At 33.2% G+C, this 15,663-nt stretch overlaps 1 protein-coding gene and 1 pseudogene across 1 annotated transcript; one reads left to right on the top strand and one right to left on the bottom strand.

Moving 5' to 3' along the window:
- The first annotated feature begins 5,528 nt into the window (after positions 1 to 5,528).
- Positions 5,529 to 6,849, top strand: LOC143609700 (mitochondrial uncoupling protein 5 pseudogene; annotated as a pseudogene).
- A 383-nt stretch (positions 6,850 to 7,232) lies between these two features.
- On the bottom strand, positions 7,233 to 14,310 carry LOC143609698 (rho GTPase-activating protein REN1-like). The gene is made up of 20 exons (XM_077084383.1): positions 14,297 to 14,310; positions 14,105 to 14,243; positions 13,855 to 13,920; positions 13,674 to 13,710; positions 12,664 to 12,740; positions 12,515 to 12,573; positions 12,332 to 12,410; positions 12,039 to 12,171; positions 11,837 to 11,956; positions 11,521 to 11,600; positions 11,088 to 11,141; positions 10,908 to 10,977; positions 10,690 to 10,774; positions 10,218 to 10,461; positions 9,953 to 10,114; positions 9,660 to 9,709; positions 8,665 to 8,725; positions 8,506 to 8,589; positions 8,301 to 8,414; positions 7,233 to 8,165 (listed from the first exon to the last, which is right to left on the bottom strand). Exons 1-20 carry the CDS (start codon positions 14,308 to 14,310, stop codon positions 8,064 to 8,066), a joined length of 1,830 nt encoding a protein of 609 aa, XP_076940498.1. The 3' UTR covers positions 7,233 to 8,063.
- Positions 14,311 to 15,663: the final 1,353 nt, after the last annotated feature.

The following is a 15,663-nucleotide window of genomic DNA, read 5'->3' as shown; positions in this document are numbered from 1 at the left end:
TTATATTTTATAACTATTTCTATTATCGACAACGAACACGAAACGAACTAAGAGCGTTTGCTATATTTAAAATCCTACGCGAACTTACGAACTTTTAAGTTATAAGTAGTGAATAATCTTCATAAAAAAAATCACGCACGCAAATAATTCTAATATCTAAATGCATACTATTAATAAATGTCAGTTTGCTTGAAATTAAATATTAAATGTCATTAAATAACAAATTAAATCCTGATTTGAATTACAAAACAAAACTCACGACCATTATTCCTTGGAAAATAAAATACACGCATACACCTTGCATTTATATCAAAGACTTAAATAGGTGTAACTATGGAGTCACAAGCAATTGGTCAATATTTTCAACAAACAAATCTTTCAACAATCACCATCACATACCCCTATCCTTTCCCCCATCACATTTGAAGATTTGATCCAACCCACTCCACCCAAACCGTGAACATTATCACCCCATCACTCCCTGTTTGCGTTTTCTTCCTTTCACCTATTGCACACTCAACTTCCACTATCTTATTTATAATATCACAAGAACATGTTCATTGAATAAGCATCATATCAAAATGTAGATTGAGCACATGGGCTGCTTTATTTGTGGCAGTATACATGCCCCATTATTGTAGAATAAGATGTTCGTTCTATCAACGAAGCTCACCGTTCATGTGACCTTTATGCCTTAGCCAATAATAATCTTGATGAGGATTGATTCCCATTTATGTGACCTTTATGCCTTAGCCAATAATAATCTTGATGAGGATTGATTCCAAATACCATATGTTAAATAAACAACCACTTTGTCATAAAAAATGATTTTCGTTAAAAGTAAACAATTCTAACCATGATTTTGGTATCTATCTATAATATATATAAACGAAAACATAAAAATCTTATGTGTCGCGATGTGGTCGCTCCCCCTTTTTTTGGAGCCACCAGATTTGCTTGATTTTTAAATGGAGGCTTCTCATGCATTTGACCCGAATTCATGGGTACGGGTCTTACCAAACCCATATATTTCTTAAACGGGTTATAGCATCTCCATAAATAAAAAAATATTCTCACCAAATTATTGATGTAAAAATCCTATAAAATAAGATATACTAAAAATTAATATCTTATTTATTTTAGAAAAGATATATATATTATTTAAATTAAAAAACCAATTTGATAGTAAAAAAAAATAAACGGGTCTTGGGTCTCATCAAACGATAAGTATATTATTAACTTTTATAAATATTATTTATAATTAAAAAACCAATTTTATAGTAAAAGAAATAAACGGGTATTGGTTCTCATCAAAACCATATAGTTTTTAAAACGAGTTATAACATCTCATTTATTTGTCAAACAATTTATCATCAAATCATAATTATATTATAACTTTCATACAATAAAAATATATAAATATAAAAAATAAATAAATATTAGAACAAATAATATAAAACAACCCCCGTAATACGGGGGATAAAAACTAGTTTGTTATAATATAATATAATAATTTCAAGTTGCAAATAATGAGTTTATAGACTTAAGTACGTATATTGAAATTGATATTAAACAACTAAGAAATTTTAGATGGTTATAATAATTTCAAACAACATAAACACATCCAACATCATCTTATGCATCTCTTTAATCTCTCTTTTTTTTCCTTATCATTAACTTATCATCCATATTGATCCATACATAAATATTTGATAGCAAATAATCACTTTAGCTATACTGTTGAAGTATATTAACATCTAATTAGGAATGTAATTATCTCAAGTCTCAACTAACGTTGCTGTGCGCGAACTGTAGTGTTGTAACTTGTAAGGGAAGCCGTGACAAGCTATTATTTTTGGATCATATTGATCGAGAATGCAATTACTAGATTGGGGCGATCGGTGTAAGGAAGACTATCTAATTAATTTGTACTTTTATTCTAACACGTTGTTAGTTTTTTAATAAAGTTTCACAACTGTTAAAAAATAACGTAGCAATCAATATCTTATGACTTTTGATTTTTTTTATATGAGTTCAATATTAATTATTATGCATATTTCACATGATGGGGACCTTATATAATAATAAAAATCAACCAGAAGATGGTAAAGTCAAATTGCCTTTAAAGGGTTACAGAAGGCGGACACTTGATCATTCATTCATTTGACCCCTAACCTCATTACCAACGATAATTTGAGATTAGGCAATAAATACATGAAATAATAATTAAAATGGTTGAAAACAGGACGGGACCGTACATAAGCAAGTTGATACATGTTTAAAACTTGTTCTATGAACTTGCGACTTGTCAACTTGCAAGTGTAAACTTGGTCCGAATGATTGTCTATTCTGGATAGTTGAATAGCTCGTGGCTTGAAACTTGTTCGTAAAATCTTGAGAAAAGCTTACTCGAAATTGATTTGGTTTGTAAACAAGTCGAGCTCGAACCAAGGTTCACTCGCTTGTGTAGTTATTTAACTTAACACCAACTTTTAATATTTTATAACCCGCATAAAAGACAACCAATTTTTTAAGTTGTGGGCTACGTCATTATTCAATCGAATTCATATTAAAGTCTTTTCTTCCTTCTAATGCTAACATTTTATCATAGCCAAACCGAGTTTAGTCGATTTCTTTTAAACCGAGTCAAGCTCGAAATCAAGTTTTCAAGTTTCAACTTGGTTTAAACTTCGATCGATCTCAAGCGTGCTGGCTTGACTCGATCGTGATAATCTTAGACTATTCTCTAAAATAAAGGAAATTACTCGATTAATACCGGACAAGACGGATAAAGCCATTTTCTAATGATATATATATTTTTTGCTAATAAAATCTACATTGGAAAATATCTGGGATGTTGAGATGATACTTAAATGAGGAGGTTGCATGACACATCTATGTATAATGCACGTACAATCACTTTAATGTTTTTTTGTTGAAAAGCGAAGCCACAATTGACTTTCAGCATTTTAGTTGACCTTTTCTCATAAGTTGAATATTCATTTTCTTTAAAAGAAAATTTCATCCGGTGAATTTCAAATCATTTTGTCTTAGTCATTTGGTATTTTCTGTTGATAGTCTTGTTCTTAAACAGATGAACATAACAAATTTGTCGAGCATCACAATTGCGGTGTTGTTTACACCAGTGTTATTTTCTTCTCAATTTTATATGTTTATAAATTTTATAAAACTGATAATATAAAACTGGTAATGAAAATTAAAACAACAAAATCAAAATGTACAAAATACACAAACATAACGTGAATTTATCCATAGATATTATATATAATTATTACCTAATTTTATACGGTTTTACTTGTTACTTATTTCCTAATTTTCTAAATGTTGGCAAACAAACATATTAAATATATTTAAAAATAAGAGTAAATGAAAGTAAGTGATAGGAAGCTATTCACGAGTTAAGAGTTTAATTATGAGGTTTTACAGAGGTATGAATTCGGCAAGATGGTGTTCCCGCCTCTGTTGTTGTCGTTCATCCCGATTTCATTCTCGTTCCTCTTCATCTTTTCTTTTTCACATCTCTTTAAATAGGGGTAGATGTAAGGCTGTCTATCCCTGTGGGGGTAAAGGTAAGGTTGCCTACATCTTACCCTCCTCAGACCCTACCATAGCTTTGCTATTGGTGGGATATACTGAGTACGATGATGATGATGATCTCTTTAAATAGGGGAGAACAATGCAATTTCACACCTTGTTGCTGTTCAATTTTCTCTATTTCACATTCCATCTGATCAAATTTTCTCACCCGATCTCTTGTTCCCGAGCCGTTACTCCCCTTAAGTGTGTAATCGGGAATATGTTTTTCTTTTGCGATTTTAGGGGCTAAATCAAATTTTCTTTTACAATCGACATTTTTTTTTCCTAAATAAATATGTAAACCAATCGACTTAAAAATAACATTAAATATCTATTCATTTCAAACAGAATATATGTTTCAATCGAAGTCGCCAAAATGAAAAGTGGTTCATAAAAAAGTATGTGTTACAATTGAGTGAATAATGAGAACTCCATATTTAATTTATAAAAAAGGTCAACAAAATAAAATATGACCTTTACATGATCATGAATTAGTTTACTCTAATTAAAATAAAAAATTGTGACACACTAGTTAATTTTAATTGGTTTCTTAAACTTATCTACTAATTAGTTATTAATAAAATTTAATTCCACACAACTAGTTGTACATTAAGTCATTATAAATAAAAAAAATTGAGTTAATTATACACGTAGCCCTTATTCTTACCTTTGTAAACGTTGCACGGTTGCATTATAGTTATTACATTTTTATTTGTAACATTTTTTAATTTATTTTTAAAAAAATATGTTAATTTTGTGTGAAATTACTAAATATCATTTTGACAAATAAAACCGATTATTTATGTAATCTACTCAAACAATTAAAAATAAAAGATAAAAAAAAACAAAGTTAAACCCCAACCCTAACCTCTTTATCTATCACCAATACACCAAAACAACCCACCACCACCAACCCATACAATACGTATCATGTGCTGACCATAGAGGCAAAACTCAACATTTAAGAAATTGTCAAAATGAACCAAGACATCGCAGTTTGTTATAAACTTGTAAAGCTCATACGTAGATCAAGTATGGATGATGAACCACCATCCTTACCCAAGCTTCAAATCGACGTACCACAGAGGCATAAACACCATTAAAGAAAGTAAGTTAAAATCTATGAAAAGCGATTGCATTCGAAAAACCCTCTTCATAATAACCATACTTGATTTGTTTAAGGCATGCGATCATCATCCACAAATCAATTTCTCGGGTTTCGCACCAACACCAGTGCCTCATAACTTATATGGTTTTGTTTCAACTCCACCACCACAGCACAATTCGTTTTGCGTATTGGATATAGGCAACCATGATTTTCTAGCAAGTTTTTGAGAGACAGACGAGATATTGGTTAACAATGAGTTGCTTTTCATTATGTTATATTTGTAACAATGAGATATCACAGGGTCATCGACGAGATTACTGCTAGCTAATGAGATTTTTTTTTTTTTTTAATTTTCAATTGATTTCTTCAAGTAATTTAAGTATTCATATGGTTTTGTAAAAGGGTATTTTGATAATTTCATAAAAAAGAATAACAATAATTAATTGAGAATTGAATTTTACATTAAAGCCAAAGCTTGTTAATGGTTAATTAATGCAAAACATAGAACCTATACGTTTAAATAACTAAAAAAAACTTACTAAATGGAAATAATATTCTAAATTTATATCATATGGAATCCAGCAATGTTCGGAACTCCGAAGCAACCGAATTGGAACATATTTTTGTAATTATATTTGATATTCGATTATAGCGTCTAACTAAGTCAAAATGCAACACAAAATTAAAAATAATTTTCTTTCCATTCCATTCCACTGGAAACAACCTGCCCCAGCCAAAATTAGGGCTCCATTTGTCCATCCCATTAACAACGCGTATTCACTTCCCAAACCTTCAATACACATACATACTCAATCCCATTGTTATATGTCTCACAGATCCATCATCCCTCATTCTTCTTCAATAGCCTTCCACCACCTCTTAGTTTCCAGTGATTTATCACCTAACTGGTCCTCTTAATTCATTCTATTATTATACTAATTCTTTTATTCAATTCAAATTTATATACTTACAATGGGCGTTAAAGGATTCGTTGAAGGCGGAATCGCCTCCATTGTCGCCGGATGCTCAACTCATCCTCTCGATCTCATCAAAGTCCGTATGCAATTACAAGGCGAATCACCACCTATTCCAAACCCTAACCCTAGCCTCCGTCCTGCTTTCGCCTACAACGGCGGCGTTACAATGCCGTCGCCGGCCAACGGTCCTGTTTCCGTCGGTCTGAAGATCTACCGTACGGAAGGCGTCTCCGCCTTGTTCTCCGGCATCTCCGCCACCGTGCTCCGGCAGACTTTGTATTCAACTACTAGAATGGGTTTATACGAGATATTCCGTAAAAAATGGACTGATGAAGCTACTGGTAACTTTTCATTAACTCGGAAGATAACCGCCGGATTATTAGCCGGAGGTATTGGTGCTGCTGTCGGTAATCCGGCTGACGTGGCGATGGTGAGAATGCAAGCCGACGGTCGGCTACCGGCGGCGCAACGCCGTAACTACAAAGGCGTATCCGACGCAATTACCACAATGATTAAACAGGAAGGGGTTACTAGCCTGTGGCGCGGCTCATCTCTTACGGTGAACCGCGCGATGATCGTGACGGCGTCACAGTTGGCGTCGTACGATCAGTTTAAAGAGATGATTATTAATAACGGCGTTATGGCGGACGGGTTAGGTACGCACGTGACGGCTAGTTTTGCAGCGGGGTTTGTGGCGTCGGTGGCGTCTAATCCGGTGGATGTGATTAAGACACGTGTGATGAATATGAAGGTGGAGGAAGGTGTGGCGCCGCCGTATAAGGGGGCGGTTGACTGTGCTGTGAAGACTGTTAAGGCGGAAGGGCCCATGGCGCTTTATAAGGGGTTTATTCCGACGATTTCGAGACAAGGGCCGTTTACGGTGGTGCTGTTTGTCACGCTTGAACAAGTCAGGAAGTTGCTTAAAGATTTTTAATTTATTTTTGGAAGAATAATAAAATTATTATTTCCGGAAATAAAATAAAATTAAAGATTATGATGAAAAATGTTGGTTAATTATATGGTTTTTAGTATTGGAATGGTTACAAATATGTTTAAGTTTTAAGATATTATGACAAGATTTTATTATATTATATTTTCATTATATTATTACAAGATTTTATTATATTTTCACTATTTTTATTACAATATTCGTGTAATTTTTTAATTCATGTTTTTAGTGTTCTTTTCGTGTTTGTGTTCATGAGTTTTCGGGTTTGGCCCGCCGACTTAGGGACGCTGGCCAATTTGTTTGTCATCAATTGACAAGGCCGGTAGGTAAAATTATGCATGTCTGAACGGTATATTTGAATATTTGTAAAACTTTATATGTTAAAAGTTGCAAAAGGTAAACAAAGATTAAGCTTTGGTTCGTTGCTTTAGAATTGGAAATTTAGGCGTGACGACTAAGTTAGTTAGTTACGTGTCTATGGATTAATAGGGGATGCATGGTTTGGCCTTGAAATTAGGCGTGGCGAGTATATTGGTTCTCGATATGCTCGTGGCGTCTAGTTTGGTGTCACGTGTTTGCGTTTAATTGGCTCTTGGAAAATACTTGCCAGCTTTATTATGGGAATTTTCCCTAGTGTTATATTTGTGCTCTTGCAAAAAGAAATAGTAATAATTACAAAAATTTCTACAATCTCATCTCCTAGAGTGAAAACCCAAAATTAGCATGACAAAATAAGATTTTTGGCTTTTGGGGTTTCTTACCTTATACACGTTAAACTTAGTGGTATAAATAGATACTTTAACTTGAGCAAAAAAATTGCATTTTGGTTCTTATATTGTGTGATTTTCGCCCGTGTTTTATGTGGAGTGATTAGTTAGATGATCCGGGATGCTGTTGTGATGAAGTGTCGACTGATGCTTCTTGGTGTTTTTGGGATACGTATCTCTATTCTCTGTTGTCTCTGACTGATTTGTCGGTTGGTTGCGTTTCAAAGAGGGGATCCTGCTTGTTATTTTGACAGTGCTGAGTTTGTATTAGCCACCTGCCATTATGACACATATGGTCAGATCATTTATCAATCATATCCATTATTCATTAAGAACAGAGGTGGAAGCCTAGCAAGTATATGTGTACCTCACCCCTTGAATTAGATCCTTTGACAGTGGTTGAAGAAGATTTATTCATACACGGTTCATCTTTGTGTGTCGTATCAGATGGATGCAATTTATCCTGTCACAAACAACGATTCTCATACCTCATACCAGATTAATTGAGATTATAAACCATGCTGCTAATATTATTATACCTTGCTATTTTGTCTATTTATAACTTCATAATCCTTCTCTTTATCTTTTCTGTACAGAAATACGCGAGTAGAATAATACGTTGTAGTAAAATATGCAAAAGACAAAACAGTAATAAAAATGGAAGCTTACACTTTTCCTTGAGTTAGCTGCATTTCAAGATCATCAAGTTTTTGTTGTAAACTGATTTCAGCCTCTGTTTGAGAAATATCCCCGAGATCTGCATTGGTCTTTATAACATCTATAAGTTAATAATAACTTATGCATACAAACACTCATAAACAAGATGAGCGGATTGAAATAAAACCCAAATTGACCTACTATTTATCAGACGGACTGAACTTACCAACCTAGGAGTAACATACCTTTTCATCAACGGATCCCGGTAAGGGTAAGATCTTCTTTGACATCATGAGTCCAGCCTCGAGTACATTCCTCAATTCCCTCTCCCTTTGTAAGTCTTCCTTCAATGCTGCCACCTACATGCACATTCAAATTCATCCATTTTTAGAAGTAACTTTAAAGGGCTGATTGCCAAATTTTTAACACAATCTATTATCTAGAGCATACCTCTTGATCAAGAGTTATATGACAGTCCCTTAAAGCTTCCTTTTTGCTTATTAATTCCTCTTTCAAAATGGAATTGTGTCTTGCCTGTAGTCAAAATGAGTTTATATGCACATTCACTAAGAATCTATAATTTGCTGAAAAATAAGATATATTTGTTACCTCTTCTTCAACTTTCTTCATTAAATCAGCTTTAAGGGTCTCGAGCCTCGAGATTTCATCCCTAACACCATCGAAATAAAATTACAAATTAGACACATGAGAAAAGAATCACTCTAAAATGGTTTCAACAAGCAATCAAGATCATATATGCCTTAGACCATCTGACCAATAAGGGATTAAAAAACACTCAAAAACATGCCTAGTCAGCTGCCACATCAGAAAAACATTCATTCTTCAAAATCTTCAAAATCCTTCCAACAAGAAAACCCAAAAACACCAAAAACATCGCCACATCATCACCACCTTTTACATTTATTTTAATTAACAATCTTTTATTTCAATAAACTATGTAGATAAATAAAATTTTGTTCATTTTAAGAAAATTTTAAAATAAAAGTTTAAAGGCTAAATATTTCTTCCGTTGGAAGGAAATTTAAAATACAAATTTTTTCATTTGAGCGAAATTATAAAAATTAAATGTTAAAAATTAATTTTAAAAAGTTATAGATTATTTTTAGTAGTAGAGTATAACTAGAGTAGAATGTGTGTTTTGACTTGTAAAAAAAGTAATAAATTATAGTAAAAAAATAGACTATTTAATTTAAAATGTTAATTAACAAATTTTTAAAATTTATAAATTCTTAATATGATAATAGTTTTACTAGATAAATAAGTATTTTATATAAACATATTATTTTTTTTTTAATTCATGACCCAACCCCCCACCCCACCCTTTGACCCTACCTCGTGACAATTTATCCATTCTTTGATATTCTTCCCCACGAATCAATACCAAAAATACATCTAAAAAATGATGCTCACAATAAGGAAGAATTGATGAGGTGTAAAAACACCCAAAAACTCCTTATTGGAGATGGTCTTGTAAACGATCATTTTAGTTGAAAATTATTAATGACGTATAAAATAATAAAACACCATAAAAATAATACATCCAGTTTCAAGAAAAAACTCATAATTTGGAGGAAATTACTTACCTATCTTCACTTATCATGTCACTGCTGTCAATGGCCATGTCCTTCATTGCCTGCACTCAAGGAAATAAAAAATAATTAACATAATTAAGAGGCCGCTTCTATATATGATTATGAAGATAAGATTAAAAGATTTTACTATATAAATGTGTTATTATAAAGTTAATTAGGTAGTGAAATAATAAATGAACAGATAGGGTACTAATTTTTATGAGATTAATAGTACTACTACTAGAAAAACTAACAAGACTTCTATAACCAATTAACTAAAAGATTAATAAGTGCACAAATCAAACCTTGTCTCCACCACCATCATTACTATTTGATGCACGATCAGAATCACGAGAACCATCGGATGAATAGTCACCATCTTCATAGTCATCATCCTCGCTAAGCTCTTCACTCCCACTTCCACTTTCGTATGAGTCAGTATACAGATCAGATAACATGTCCCCTTCCTGCAAAATAATAATAATAATAATAATAGTTATAACTTATAAGAGCATTAATGGTCAAAACAAAAGCAATAATGGCAGGAATATGGAAGTTTCTAGAACATACCCCAAATATGTTGTCATATTCCTCCAGCAGGGTGATAATGATGGCTCGAGCATGGTTAGCTGCTGCAGCTGCTTGCATGAGTTGTGCAGATCCATCACCGTCCATTTTGAACTCGTTATCAAGCTCTACTTCACCAGCCAAAAGGGGCCGAAGAAGTAATGGTGACATACAAGCAGCAACAGCTGAAACACTCATGCGGTTCACATCCTTGTGTTCAGCAACAGCTTCCATTGCCATCAAAATTCTGTAAAATCATAACAAATAAGTTAAAGATAGTTGACAGATAAAATAAACAAATTCATATAATCTAAATTCTTAAGTTATGAGGTTTTGTGCATTAAAAATAGACTTTGGACAACTTTCGATCCGTTCAACCTATTTTGACCCGTTAGAGATAAAACATAACCCTAATTAACAATTTTATAAATAAATGGAGTAAAACTTCCACCTCTACTAGTCATGTATAACCTACCTTTGCAATAGACGGCGATTTGGTTCAGGAAAGGTGTCGCATATAGCTGCATGCATGTTACTGACTCTTGAGCCCCGATCAGTTCCTAACCATAAGTTGTTATTAAAATAATAGATCACAAATGCATTTGATTTGTTATAGAAACACAAAGCTGATTTTAAAGGGTGAAGATCAAAAGTGCATTTTATTTTATAGAAACACTTCGATGATAAACGTACGGTATGCTTGTAGCAAAGCTTTGCAGCAAGAAGCGGGAACTGGAGATGATGGTAACTCCCGAAGAACATACTGAAACAGTGATATAAATAAACGAAAAGAAAAATATCAGCAAATATAACAAAAATAAAAAAAAGAAATATAGTTGAGCCCATGTGAGAATTTTTCATGTTGTGGCACACCTTGATACAGTCTCCAATAACATGTCCATCCTCATCTGCAGTGAACTCTGTTTTCTTCCCTGTACAACAGATAATATAAATTCTCCCTTAATAAGAACTCTAGGCTTCCTAAAGTAGACTAATCATTAACAATCGTAATTTTCACATTCATTATAAATCTTATCATAACATCAACAATTCAAATCAAATAATTAGACAGTTAGTAGCATCATAATCTTTTATATTTGCTTGGATACCAACTATATTTTAATATATAATGTGTGGTTACAGTAGAACTAATTTTTCTCTTTTGCATTTCCTATGATACTCATTCAGTATGAAAATTAGTTAAAGCAGCCAGGATAATAAACATTCATATATGTGTGTGTGTGTGTGTGTGCACGCACGTGTGTTTAATATGTATGTATGCACACATAAGGATCAAAAGTTACACACCCTGTTCATAATCTTGAATCCGGCGCTCAACAAGTTCTACATCTGCAGCCTGCCGCAAGATTCCTTCTACTTTTACTCCTGAATGATTATTTTCATTTGATCAGTCCAATAGTTTTGTCATGGTAACATACAAAATGTATCATATGTTCATAGTAACATAAGTATGCATCTCACTGATAGAGTGATAGGTCAGAGTAACTGAAAAACAAATATGTAAAAAAGACTGCTGATTCAGAAAAAAATGAAAACATAACAATTCAAAATCTTCTGACATTAGATTTCATTATTGTAGTATAAAAGTGTGAGAATCTTACCATGCTCTTCTACATATCTGAGGGCTTTATCCAAGAAAGTTGGAGTCCCATCTATATCTTCCAATGCAAGTAAGACTGGTCGGCCAAGGACAAGGGATTTTGGAGGCGAACGATCTTTTGCTGTTGGAATAAAATATACAAAATAATCATTTTAATATCTATTAATACTCCTTTTCGTATAACATGACAGGGAGAAGCTTACAGTGTTCATGAGAACCATCCGCATTCTCACCCTTTTCATTTTTTGATATCCCAGTTTGACCAACAGTAGGTGCATTTTCCAAAGCTTCCCCTAATGCAGTCTTCCATTCATGTAAATCGTCTAAAGTTTCAGCCTATAAAAATAACATCCAATAAGCAGCAATAGGTACAAAATTACCTGATGCTACTTTAAATTTCCAACCTCTCACTCTCTAATTATCTATAACTTAAGTAGCAAATTGAATGACACAATATGGTGTATTTATGTAAGGGTGGTACGGTAAATATAGAAACCTTAAGAGTAAATGACCTCCCGTCATGGCCATCAGGGAATGACACCGTTATGAGCTTCTTATCTGCTTTCGCAACGACACTGAAATTTACATAAAATAAGGCAGAAAAGAGAAAATATTAAAATTCTAATTATGCAAATGCAGGTTGATGTAACAGAAGATGGGCCTCAGAAAGAAAGCCAACCTGCCTGAGCTGTTGAGGTCAATGCCACCAAGGGTTAGATTTGTCTCAGAACTAGCATTCTGTATCAATAATACAATATTAAACGAACCATTAACATTTAAATAATTAAAACATAAATACATGAACATGTTATAAGATATGCAACTTACTGGATCACTTCGGAAGAAGACCAATGAGGTTTCTGTCAGAATAAACCATCTTTTCTTCCATGAGGTCCAGCCAATCCCTACATAAGCGTTGTATGATAAAATTATGTTTTGTCTGTCTTTATTATTTGAAATTATAATATTTTCTTCTGGCTAATTATGCTTATTTGGCATTAACTAATGATTTAACATATAATAATAATAATAATATCGCCACTAGGGGTGCAAACGAGCCAAGACGCTCGCTAGCTACTCGAGATCAGCTCGTGAAAAAGCTCAATCGAGCCGAGCCTAAACGAGCCCAAGCCATAGCCTAAAAGTAAGCTCGCTTAATAAACGAGCCCGGGCCTGAGCTTCACAGGTGGAGCTCGAGCATGCTTGTGAGCCTAAACAAGCCTAGCATTTTTATAATATAAATATATACACATATATATAATTATATATATCTATAAATTAATTAATAAATAGTAAACGAGTCCAGCTCGAGCTTGAAAAACTACTCATGAGCGAAGCTCGAGCTTCAGAAATAGAGATTGTAATGAATTGAGCTTGAGGCAGGGCCGGCCAAGGGTGAGGCAGGGTAGTCGACGGCCACAGGCCCGACACCCCGCTAGGCCCGAAAATATTTTTTTTTTTAAATTTTTTTATATATTTTTATGAAAAAAAAGTATGTATAATCAATGTTTCTACATAATTACACAAACACTAGCTTGGTCTAGTGGCAAAGAGGTATGACATCTAACCTAGAGGTTGTAGGTTCAAGTCTTAGTTGAGACATTTTTAAATTTATTTTTATACAAAAGTTTTTTACACAACTCAAATCATAACCAAATAAGTCCACTTAAAATTAAATTGTTTAAACTCAACAAAATGTTTCTTTTACTTAAGGCCCAAAAAAATTTCCGCCTTTGGCCCAAAAAATTTTCGTCTTCTCGGAGCAGGCCCTGGCTTGAGGTCTGTGTAGACTTGTTTGCATCCGTAATGAGCATACATTAAATGATATTTAAATTCACCTTTTGAAGAGAGAAACAGTGGTCCACTCTTGTAAACCTGAAAATCATGAGTTATTACTATGAACTAACAATAATAATGAATACAAAATGCAGAAAACTACAAACTAAGACAAATGAAGTCCCAAGGCATTCTGAAATCTGAAACTATGCAAGTGATAATGAAATCGAAAGCTGTTTTAACCTTGTTGCCATTGCGAGAAGTTTGCTTCTCCAAGGTTGGGGTTGCAGGCGCCACGTGACCATCTCCCTACATTCAAATCATCAGCAATTTAATTATCAATTTAAAAATATAATCGGAGCATAATTGATAATAATAATAATAATCGTAAATGAAACCTCATGAGGATAATGAGCATCTGCGGCATTGTGGTTTCTCCAATCGGCGGAAGCAGAATGGCTTTTGGTCAAATCAGGCTTTTGTTTGTGGTCACCCGCAGCATTGCTGTGGTGTTTGTGATCAGCGGCAGCATTGTGGTGGTTTTTTGAAAGATCAGCGGTGGTGTTTTAGGGATCGGAATTGTTGTTGTTTTTGGGATTAGGCATCTTCCTTCAATCATGTAAATCAAAAACCTGCAATCAAAACAAAATTAACAACATGCATGCATGCATACATACATACATACATATATACATGCATTTCGTAAATGAAACGAAATTAATTAAACACTTACATTAATAATTTGTTGAAACAATTATTTTTTGTTTGATTTGTGTGTGTGTGTGTGTTTGGTGTAAATGGAAACGCGAGGATGAAGCAAATACGTTACCTGCTTTGCTAATCATTCCCTGCCTCGTTTTTGGTTCACGGATCTTTTCCATAATAATCGCCAACTTATCATTATTGTCATGTTTTAAAGATTTTAGTCATTTTACATTTAACTTTATTGTTAATAAAATATCATTTTAGCAGTGGATGCTCAATATGGTGTATATCAATTATCAACGAGCCTAGTCGAGCGTGTGCTTGACCAGCCTTAAACTCGGTTTATTTTGAACATCCTTTCTAAAGTTCAAGCTTGACTCAGGAGTTTATTTTTCTCAAGATTAGACTTAGCTCGTTTAGTATTTATTAATTAATTTTTATAAGTCGGTTGTGGAGTGTGAAATCAATATATAAAAATCTAAAAGAGAGAAAACTTAAAAATACACAATACTCAAAATAACTAAACAAGCTTTGTCTGATGCTCGGGCTCGGTGCAAGCTAGGAAAAGCTCAACTAGTATCATACTTTTTATGATTTGAGCTCGAGTAACCCACGAACGGCTCGGCTCGTTTGCACTCCTAATGTTCAGTAAAAGAGGGTACTGATTATAGTGTTTAAAGTATAACAATAAGCAATTTATGTATTATAGTTGTGTCACTATGTTCTGATATATATTTTTTAACAAATACTGTTTATTTTGAAGAGAAAAGGTTCAGATAAGAAGTTTGATTTTTCTAAGAAGGCTAGGAATGAGAGTATTTTAGTCTACTACCTTAATATTGAAAACCCACTTAATTTAATTTCAAAACCCACTTAATTAATATTAAAAACCCACTTAAATTTTCACTCATCTTCTACAACCACCACAGCCCACCGCCGCCACCTTGCCGAAAATGGCCACCAGAAAACACACATTGGAAAACGCTATGAAAAAACACAACGTATAAAACACAATGGAAAAAACACTATGAAAATAAAAACACAATGACAAAAACACAATGAAAAACACAATTAAATAACACAATGTAAAAAACACAATACAAAAAACACTATGAAAAAAATTGTATAACACAAATTTGGTAAAACACAATTTGTAAAAACCTATGATTTTTTTTATTTTTATATAACAATATGGTACTCGTATAAAAGATAAAAAAACACTCATTATTAAGGTGAAATTGTTTTTAAAAAAATGTCGTATAAAAAGTTATGGACGTTTTAAAATGATGGAGGAATTTGACGTGTGTCTTGCATGTGAAGAGAGAAAGTCAACAAATGTGTTATCCC

Source organism: Bidens hawaiensis, unplaced genomic scaffold (genome assembly GCF_021521415.1).
Source record: "Bidens hawaiensis isolate Kalapana, Puna unplaced genomic scaffold, B.hawaiensis_p1.1 tig00009342_1, whole genome shotgun sequence".
Taxonomy (NCBI): domain Eukaryota; kingdom Viridiplantae; phylum Streptophyta; class Magnoliopsida; order Asterales; family Asteraceae; genus Bidens; species Bidens hawaiensis.
This window is presented reverse-complemented; position numbering and strand designations above follow the sequence as displayed.